Genomic DNA, 10,230 nt, shown 5'->3' with positions numbered 1-10,230 from the left:
TGTTGTGAGTGTTTCATCACTGCGACGGGGTCTTTGTTTTTATATTTCTTTTCCTTTTTAATTTTTGTTCTTGGCTGTGTGCATCCTTGATGTCTTTCGATGTCTTGTTGGTGCAGAGGCTGCGTGTAATTGATATCTTCGCGATATATTCCCTTTATCGGAAAAAGGAATTTCAATAATAATAATAATTTAGACTTTTTTTTTTGCTGAAACTAAGTTTGGACAGCCTCTGTGATATCGTGGAGCGCGCCTCAGCCGACCTGATCACTTTGCCCTTATCCGAAGAGACCAAACAAATCCCAGAATCCATCCGCGCCGTCGCCTTGTCTCTCCACCTCCGCCCCCCCGCTTCCTCCCTACCGCGGAGATCACCGACCCGAGGTGAGCTCTCGATCAGCCCGGGCTGCACAATGGCGTGTCTGGCGCCGCACTTCAAGTGGGCCCCGTCTTCGTTCTCCACCACCCACGCGTACCAGCACCCTTCCTCGTCGTCCTCATCCTCCAACTCAGGCAGGTGCTCCGGCCGCCGCCCCTTCCGTGTCCAGTGCGCTGTCACTTCTGCTGCTGCAGCAGTCGTCGACGCTGACCACGCGGCTGGTGGGCCGCTCCACCTCGTTTACTCGTCTCCGGACTCGGCGCCGGTTCTCCAGGTGACGTAGTCTGCTCGGTTGTTTTTTGCATTGCGTTTTACATTCAACTGATAAAGAAGGTTTGGTTGAGCTAGGAGTGGGCGTGATTGGCCGAATGTTGTTGTTCACTTGCACTAAGTTGTTTCTGAGTGAGAATGTGAGCTAATCAGTTGGCCTATTATGGTCAACAAATGTGATGGACATGGAGTAATGATACTCTTGGTGGAATTTGATTTGAAATAGCATATTATATCCCTACAGGTAGATTGTATTTCACATTACGTATGCACGCGTCTGTAGCTACTTCTACTGTCAGGATTGTTAATTTACTTTCGAATACTGTAATCTGGCACTAATTATAGGACTTGTAGCATTAGCAACTCTTACTAGTTATGTCAGATCATGCTTTTCATTCGTTTATCTTGTAAAAATTTCAACAGAGAAATTTTGAGTCAACTCTGGCATCAGAAACAGTTCTGAACAAAGAGGCTGTTGTAACTGCTGCAGCTGCAGAGGCAGTTGCCCTTGCAAGAGCAGCAGCTGAAGCTGCCCAAGAAGTTGTTCACATGGTACAGAAGAGTAGTTCCCAGCCCGTGTTCAGAAAAAAAGGGGAAGTGGAAAATTACTTGGCGAAAGAAATCCTTCGCACAGAAATGTTATCGAGCAGGGCAAATGAATATAGTGATGGTGAACCATATGGCATTCCGAGTGATGAAGCAGAACTAGATGATGATACACAGGACGCTGATAACATAGCTGTTAAGTCTGCACGTCAATCCGAGAGAAGAGCTCGGAGAACAAGAGCAACAATGAAGGCAGCTACAATAGTCCGTAGTTCCCCAAAACTAGCAGCGTCATCGAAGAAGAAGCGATCCAAGGGTCCATCGACCATGAATCCTTTAGGTTCCTTATGGAAGATGACTGGCCGAAAACTTCTTACAGCAAAGGAAGAGGTTGAGCTCTCGAATGGTATTCAGGTGAGGCTACCGTTTTACAATTAATTTGTATGAACTATTGGATTTGTTGTTAGGGAAATAGCAACTTGTATTCCTATGAGGCCATAGGCCAGTATGTATACAAATACATGTGTGATACAACATGCAGAAAATCCCTTACATAATGGGACTATTACACGGCTAATATATACAACTGTAACACCGCTCCCATACTCATGGTGAATCAACAACACTGAGCTTGGAGAGGAAAAACCGTGTTGTGCTCTAGTCTGGCCCATCGAGAACAAATCAGCCTACTGTAACTCTGAAAGCACACACTGAACATTGGAGACATGTGACGAGAGAACACAATGTACCTTGGGTGTAACTCTGAAAGCACACACTGAACATTGGAGACATGTGACGAGAGAACACAATGTACCTTGGGTGCTGCTCATCTATTCAAGATATATAGTACATGTGCAACAGTGAGAGTGGGAGAGGGAGGGAGGGAGGTTTGCTAACACCCTGCCGCAGCTGAAGCATCTGGTAGCCGGATGCACAAGCTGGACCGGAAATCCTGAAACGCCAGCATCGGAAGACCCATTGTCAGGACGTCGTCGAATTGCTGCTTCATAGGGACATGCAGCACACGGAGCTTGCCGAGGTCTACCTCTTCCTGGACGAAGTGTATGTCGAACTTGACGTGCTTCGACCGTCGGTGATTGATGGGATTTGCAGCTATATACACCGAGGAAATGCTATCACAGAAGACGACGGTGGCCTTGGGCAGGGGAACGTGAAGTTTGCCGAGAAGTTGTCTGAGCCAGCAACACTCAGCCACCGTATTTGTGACAATGCGGTACTCTGCCTCCGCGCTTGAAAGGCAGACCGTGGCCTGGTGTTTGCTGGACCAGGATACAGGGAGTCGCCGAGGAATATGACGTGCCGAAGGTGGATCGTCGTGTGTTCGGGCAGCCGGCCCAGTCCGCGTCGAAGTAGGCCACCAGGTCGAAGGATGCCGAGCGGTGTAGATGCAGACCATGAGTGGTTGTCCCGCGTAGATAGTGTGCAATCCGCTTCAGAGAGCAAGGTGAGCGGTGTGAGGGTCGTGCATGACGAGGCAACATTGCTGGACGACATAGGCTATGTCGGGGCGCTTCATTGTCGTGTATTGGAGGGTGCTGGCGAGGCTGCGGTACTCGGAGGCGTCGGTACCGGGGCGCCGTCAGATGCCGAGAGCTTGGAGTGTGTGTCAGACTGACGTGGACACGGGCTTGCAGTCCTGCATGTTGGCATGGTCCAGAAGCACCTCGGCGGTAGGTGCGCTGGGACAGGAAGAAGCCGGCTTTGTTTTACGTCATGGCAATGCCGAGGAAGTAGTGTAGCGGTCTGACATCCTTCATCGAGAATTCGGTGAACAGCTGTTGTTGGAGATGGTGAAGAAGAGTTGTAGTAGAGGCAGCGAGGAATATGTCGTCGACGTAGAGTAGAAGATAGGCGGTTCCTGAGCTATTGTGCAAGACAAACAGCGAGGGATTCGACTGTGAGCCGATGTTGTGGACAAACGCGGCGAACCGAGCGAACCAGGCGTGTGGCGCTTATTTTAGGTCTAGAGACTTGTCGAGGAGGCAGACATGGTCGGGGTGGGTGCGTCGACGAAGGCGGACGGCTGTTGGAAGTAGACGCGCTCGGAGAGATGTCTATGTAGCAACGCATTGTTGAAGTCCATTTGGTGTACATGCCATTGGCGCGAAGCAGCAATGTATAACATAACGTGAATGGTGGCCGCCTTGACGACCGGCGAGAATGTCTCATTGAAGTAAACGCCAGGACGCCGAGGGAAGCTGCGCACAACCCAGCGCGCTTTGAACCTCTCCAAGATGCCATCGGCCTTGAACTTCTGGCAGAACAACCATTTGCCGGTAACGATATTGGCGGCATCGGGCCAGGGAACAAGGCTCCACGTCCGGTTCCGGTTTTGATCAGAGCCTTGTACGCAATCTGCACAGCAGCTAGCCAATGGGGATCATGCAAAGCAGCACACGGTTTTGGGAAATGGGGACGTTGAGGGGTCTGTGGTGGCGGTGAGAGATAGATCGTATTTTTTGTTGAGTAGGAATTTCCCTGCCTGGCCGCGTGCGGTCATGGTGTGGGTGGGGATAGGCGGGACATGACGATGAGGTGCCGAAATTGGGGAAGGAAGGGGTGGGGCTGGTGTGGCCGGTGAATCAGAGATCACATGGTTGGGTGAAGGGCTTTGCAGGTTTCCTGGTTTGCTGCCATGGCAGGAGATTCGGTTGCCATGGCAGGGATTTGGGGGTGTGGGCTGGCGGGTGAAGGGGGGGGGGGGGGGGGGTTGGCTGCCATGGCAGGGGTTTTCTGTATGTGGGGCTGGCGGCTGGGGATTTGGCTGCCATGGCAGGAGTTTGGTTGGGTGGGCTCTCGGCTGCCATGGCAGGAGAATTGGGTGGGGTGGGAGATGTTGGGGCGGCGGGGCGGGGGTGATTAATGCGCTGCCGCTGAGGGACTGTGGTGGATTGGTGAGCTCGAGGAGGTCAGGGGTGGGGTCTGGTGGTGTCGTGCTGAATGGATATTGTGTTTCGTCGAAGACAACGTAGCGAGAGAGGATGACGTGGTCGGTGGGCTCGATTTTTGTGATCTTGGGAATAACCAAGGAATACACATGGGGTGACTGGTGCTAGTTTGTGTGTTGGTGGCGGAGATTAGGTTAATAGAGGCAGCCAAATACTCGTAGGGCAGTGTAGTCTGGGTGAATGCCATAGAGAAGGAAGAAGGGTGTTTGGTCGCGGCATGGACGGCATGGGTGTCGATTAAGCAGGAAGGTGACGGTCTGTAGGGCCTCAGCCCAGTACGGGTAGGGCATGGCTGCGTTGATGAGTAGGGAGTGGGTGATGTCATTGAGTGTGCGAAGAGATCGTTCGGCACAACCAATTTGTGGCGATGTGTACGGGCATGACATGCAAAGAACAATGTCGAGGGATGAAAAAAGGGTGCGGGTGGCGAGATTTTCGTATTCACGCGCATTGTTAGATTGGATTATGAGAATAGAGAGGTTGAAGTGGTTTTGTACAAGGGAGATGAACGTGCGTAGGATGGGAGAACATCAGATTTTTGTCGCAAGGGGGAAGTCCATACAAAGTGACTGATCATCAACGATAACGGTAGTATTGAAAACCGGAGAGCTGAAATTGAAAATAAGAGACATTATCCGATGAACTAAAAGGTAACCTAACACTCTTCCCTGATTGACATGCGTGGCATGTCGGGCAGGAGCTCTCGGTGATGGCGAGAGATGAGCGTCGGAGGGTTTGATCGAGGGCATCATCGACAGGGTGCCCGAGTCGACGATGCCAGGTGTCGCTGGAGACGGTGGTGAGGGTGTGATGACGTTGAGGCTTGGTCGTGGGTTCCAGTGGGTAAAGATCGTCAGGAGAATCACATCGGAGGGTCACCACCTTCGTTCTTTGATCCTTAACAGATAGTCCATGATCATCAAATTCAACATTAATGGGGTTGTCACAAGCTGGGGCTTTGGCTGGTACGGATATTTTGATTAGATTAGGTGAGACTAAAACATTATGAAGGGAGAGGGCGTTGGTTTTTGTCGGGATGTTGTGGTAGCTAGTGTGTGTGACTGCTAGCGAGGAACCATTGCCAACTACAATGCGGGAAGAGTAGCAAGGATGACATGAAGAGATTATACTCCCTCCGTCCCAAAATTCTTGTCTTAGATTTGTCTAGATATGGATGTATCGACTTGATACATCCGTATTTAGACAAATCTAAGACAAGAATTTTGGGACGGAGGGAGTATCAGACAAGGACGCCATGTGAGTGGAAGCTCCAGTATCGAGGTACCACTCCGTGCTTGGCGAGGAAGCCTGACCTTGCTGCACTCTCATACTGTTCAAGGCGTGGATGAGGGCTGTCTGGTCCCAAGTCGGATGGGTGGCATTGGGAGATCCGCCAGCCACCGCACCGTAGAGGGGGTGGGCAGGAGCACGGCTGGTGTGCCAGACAATAGGTGGAGCCGAGCCGAGCGCCGGTGGACGACCCCATGGTGCACCGCCATGCTGGGGAACAGAGTGGAGCCCCCGGGGCACGGGATGAGGATGCCTGCACCAGGAGCATGGGGCCGCCAGGGCATGGGCCAAGCGTGGACCATGCCGGTCCAGGGCGCTGGTGCGAGAGCAGCAGGGCGAGGGGCTGAACCACCCCCGCCAGAGTGTGATGATAGGCCCTCGCCAGAGTTGGTAGTCTTCCCCTTGCCCTTGTGGACTAACCTGAGTCCGAATGGTCCACCCGGGTCTCATCTGAGTGGGTTTCTGCCCACTTAAGTGCCCGACCGTATAGGTTCACGTACATGGGCACGACCTGACTATTGACTTCATCGAAGGTTGCCAGCTTTGGGTTGTTTCGACTATATCCTGATTGTTATTGACAAGCTGTCCAAATACGGCCATTTTATTTCCTTGCATCACCCTTTTACTACTATACCTCTCGCTGACGCCTTTCTCGACATGATTTACAAATTGTATGCTATGCCTCTTCTATTGTCTCTGAACGTGATCGCATCTTTACCACTGCCTTTTGGAAAGAGTTGTTTCAATGCACTGGCACCTGCTACGTATGATCCTGCCTCGCCACCTCTAACCAGATGGTCAAACAGAGTGTGTAAATCAACATGTGGAGGGTTATCTCCGTTGTTGTGTCAGTGCCCATCCAACTCGTTGGTTGGTCTCAGTCGCCCCCTCTTTGTGAATTTTGGTAAAATAGCAATTGCACTCTGCAATGGGCAAAACCCCCTTTGAGGTCATCTATGGGCATCATCCGCGACACTTCGGCATTGCTCCTGATGACACCATTGTTATTCCTGATCTTCAGCAGTGGCTTGAACGTTTCCTCCTCATTATGGACTCGGTTGGTCAGCACCTCTTGCGCGCGTAGCAGCGGATGAAGAGCCAGGCCAACAAACATCACATTGATAGATTTTTTGCTGTTGGTGATGAGGTCTTCTTGAAGCTCCAACCCTATATTTAGGCCTCTGTCGCTCCCTGAGCAAATTACAAATTGGTTTTCAAGTTCTTCGGCCCCTTTGAGGTGCTCGAGAGCGTCAGCGAAGTGGCCTATTGGCTAGCCCTGCCAGCGTCAACCAAAGTTTATCCTGTTTTCAGGTTTCCTTGCTCCGCAAGGTTCTAAAGCCGGACTATCAAGTATTACCTCAGTTGCCTTCACCTGATGCTCATTTGCTGGTCCCTGGAAAGGTGCTTCGGCAATGAGTTCTTCGCCGCAGTGCCAATTCTCTTGTTTAAGTTCTCGTTCAATGGAGCAACGCACCATCCGAGCTGGTGCACAACCTGGTGAACTAAGTGCGTGTGTGCGCTGGAGAGTAGGTGGCGGTGGTGAAACTGCTGGCCAGAAACCGAGAGCAAAGGAGAGAGGCGTGGGTTTAGGCGAGAGCTCGACGAACACCAATGCCGCGTTGCTTGTACTCGAGATATTGCTGGACCTAGTAATCGAAATCCTCGTGAGATGGAGTGCTTACGTGGATGTAGTATTGTTCTTTTCATTTAGAGCCAGTTTTGGAGCTAAATATGCAACATTACCTTGAATTGGTGCAGGATCTCTTGAAGCTGGAGGCAATTCAAGGTGAGCTTGCAGAGTACAATGGTGGTCAACCAACCTTCCCACAGTGGGCAGCTGCAGCTGGAACTGATGAGAACACTTTGCGGAAACGTCTTGATCATGGTATTCATTGCAAAAACAGAATGGTAACATCTAATGTGCGACTTGTAATCTCTATTGCCAGAGAATTTGAAGGTCCAGGGTTGGAGCTTTATGATCTTATTCAGGTACATGGACTTTTCTTTAGCTGTTGTGGTTAATAAGTATGGTTACTTCTATGCTGTATTTAGCATGGATATTTTATTTCTAGGTCTTCATTACAGGAAGGAATGCAGGGCCTTATAAGAGGTGCTGAAAAGTTTGATGCATCAAAGGGTTTTCGGTTCTCTACATATTCTCACTGGTGGATCAAACAAGCTATGCGAAAATCTGTCTCTGAGCAAACCCAGATATTTCGCTTACCAGTATGTTGGCCATCCTTGTCCTTTTAGTTATTTTATGTTTTGTTGCACTATTCTGTGTACCCACCTGCTGGCTGCTGTGGTCATACTGATTGTGACTTGGTGCCTAATAATACTATCATGCATGAGTGCAAGCTGAATTAAGTTAGACAATTTCTGAGATTCTGCAGTACGAGTGAACCCATTCAAATTGGTGAAACTGCTAGTCTATGTGCAAATGCGAGATAACAATTTATTTTGTAGCATAACGCATTGATGCTAGTTTCTTGGTGCAATGAGACACATGGTACAGTTGACGGGTTTTTTTCCGGAAAGGCCAAAGGCCACATATTAAGTTGAACAGACCCTTACAAAAGCACCTTTCCAGAAATTGAAATATCCATCCAGGTCCCTGGGGTTGCCAAAGTCTTCTTCCTCCTGCATCCATCGGCCGCGCGCCTTAAGCAAAGTTCGTTGCCGCCTCTGGGCTTCTGTCTCAATGGAGCAAACTTGTTGAAGCCCACAAGCTTGTATAAGCAACGGCCGGGAAGTCGTTGATGTAGACTAGAAGACGCCGTCGGCCGCGATCTGCGCAGCAAATCACCGACCTGGAGAAGAACACACCGGAAACGGCCTGTAGAATGCCCCAGGCCCTGGCTCATAGAGTCGGGGAACACAAATCTCACACGCTCCCTGCTGAGGCCAAGGCTAGCCAACCTTCGTCGGTCAGAACTGGAGCTATTTTTTTCGAAAAGGTCAGAATTGGAGCTGGAGGACCAAGATGCACAACTACGTTCTCCACTCCGCAGGACAGCACGACTGAGACAAAACTGCAGAAGAAAAGCAAAAGAAGCAGATCTGGTTCTACTCTCCCACATGCCACAAAGAAGAACCGCCAGAATGACAGCGAGGCGTGGAGACCTTATCCATGCTGACAATGATGCCATCGTCTCATCACATCCGATCGGAGACAAACCCTAAATTTTTTCGTAACCCTACCACCACCACCGGACCGAAGCCCTATAGTCTCACCGGGGAGGGAGTAGGGTAGACCGGCTACCGCCTGTCGCTTAGGTCGTGGGAGCAGGAGAAAGAATGATTCATACGATGATTACGGGTATTACTTGGGTCAGACGTCTTTGGTACTTTTGGCAGTCAGTGTTGTCTTTTTTCTTTTCATATAGTGAAAAGACATTGCACATTACTGCAATATTACTCCTGTTGACTTTCTCTTTTAATATTCTCTGTTAATTGATGATTCCGGTTTACTACGATTTGTGTATGATTCTCCGAGACCGTCTCAGTTCATTTGCTTCAACTTACCAGACAGTAGGCATGGATCTTACCAGACGGTAGGAATGAATGCCAATTTGTATTTGATACTTGTATTTTATCAATGCTGGTTCTCTTAGCTGCAATATTTCTTACACTGGTTTATTCTGATTACCAGGCTCACATGGTTGAGGCAAGTTATCGTGTGAAGGAGTGCACAAAACGACTTCGCCGTAAACTTAAAAGGCGACCCTCTAATGAGGAAATAGCAGTGGACACTGGTATGCCAGTCAAACGTGTCGAAGCAGCAGTGAACCTCCCGAAGTATAGTGTATCCCTTGATAGCAAAATTGGAAGCACAGACATGACCTACCAGGTGCTGTCTCGTTTGTATTTTGTATCTCACCCGTGCTTGCTGTATATAGAACTCAAACAAGAACGTGCTCCCATTTTCAGGAGGTCACAGCTGATCCCAGCGCCGAGACAGCTGAAGAAATGCTGAATAGAATGTCAATGAAGAAAGATGTGCATCAGGCACTGGATACTCTGAGCCCACGTGAGAGACAAGTTGTCAAGCTTAGGTTTGGAATCGATGATGGTAGGATAAGAACTTTGCAGGAGATTGGCAACATCATGGGTGTCAGCAGGGAGAGGATTCGGCAGATCGAATCGGGTGCATTTCGGAAACTGAGAGGCAAGAAAAAGGTGAAGTGTTTGATGGATTATCTGGTGCCTGTAGGCAATTGGTGAACTGTTTGTCTGCACAAAGTATTTTTCTTTCAGATTTAGTTTTGTTTTTGAGAATCCATTACTTGTACCATTTACCTAGCCACCCCTTATATAGTGTAGGTCAAATGAAAGGAATCAATAAATTTTGGTGAGCAATTTAATTTTTAAGATCGGAAACATTGAAATATCATGCATCCCTTGCCGAGCGGTTCCATATCTGCTCTCACTGAATATCTTCCAAGAATAATACTCCCTCTGTTCCTAAATATAAGTCTTTGTAGAGATTTCATTATGGACCACATACGGATGTATGTAGATGCATTTTAAAGTATAGTGAAATCTCTTCAAAGACTTATATTTAGGAACGGAGGGAGTAATAATCAAACCAAACCAAATTGCTGAATTGCTGAAAGGACCCGTCTAGTGGGCGCTCAAGCGCCAGGTAGAGCTTCGGAGCGGCCGGTGGAAAAGGAAAGTACGTGTCCCCTTGTACACAAAAGGAAGTTGACAATCTAGTTTGCTTTTCAATTTTTGTTTTTTAAAAAGGCCATAACTTTTGAATCAAATATCGAAATT

The 10,230-nt window shown here is 49.1% G+C and overlaps 1 protein-coding gene across 1 annotated transcript; it reads left to right on the top strand.

The window, feature by feature from the left end:
- The first annotated feature begins 232 nt into the window (after window positions 1–232).
- On the top strand, window positions 233–9,841 carry LOC109756239 (RNA polymerase sigma factor sigB). Its single transcript, XM_020315095.4, has 6 exons — window positions 233–650; window positions 1,070–1,606; window positions 7,210–7,440; window positions 7,537–7,677; window positions 9,104–9,301; window positions 9,382–9,841. Exons 1-6 carry the CDS (start codon window positions 411–413, stop codon window positions 9,673–9,675), a joined length of 1,641 nt encoding a protein of 546 aa, XP_020170684.1. The 5' UTR covers window positions 233–410; the 3' UTR covers window positions 9,676–9,841.
- The last annotated feature ends 389 nt before the right edge of the window (window positions 9,842–10,230 follow it).

This window comes from Aegilops tauschii, chromosome 4 (assembly GCF_002575655.3).
Source record: "Aegilops tauschii subsp. strangulata cultivar AL8/78 chromosome 4, Aet v6.0, whole genome shotgun sequence".
NCBI lineage: Eukaryota > Viridiplantae > Streptophyta > Magnoliopsida > Poales > Poaceae > Aegilops > Aegilops tauschii.
The sequence above is the reverse complement of the archived record's forward strand: the minus strand, read 5'-3'. Positions and strand labels throughout refer to the sequence as shown.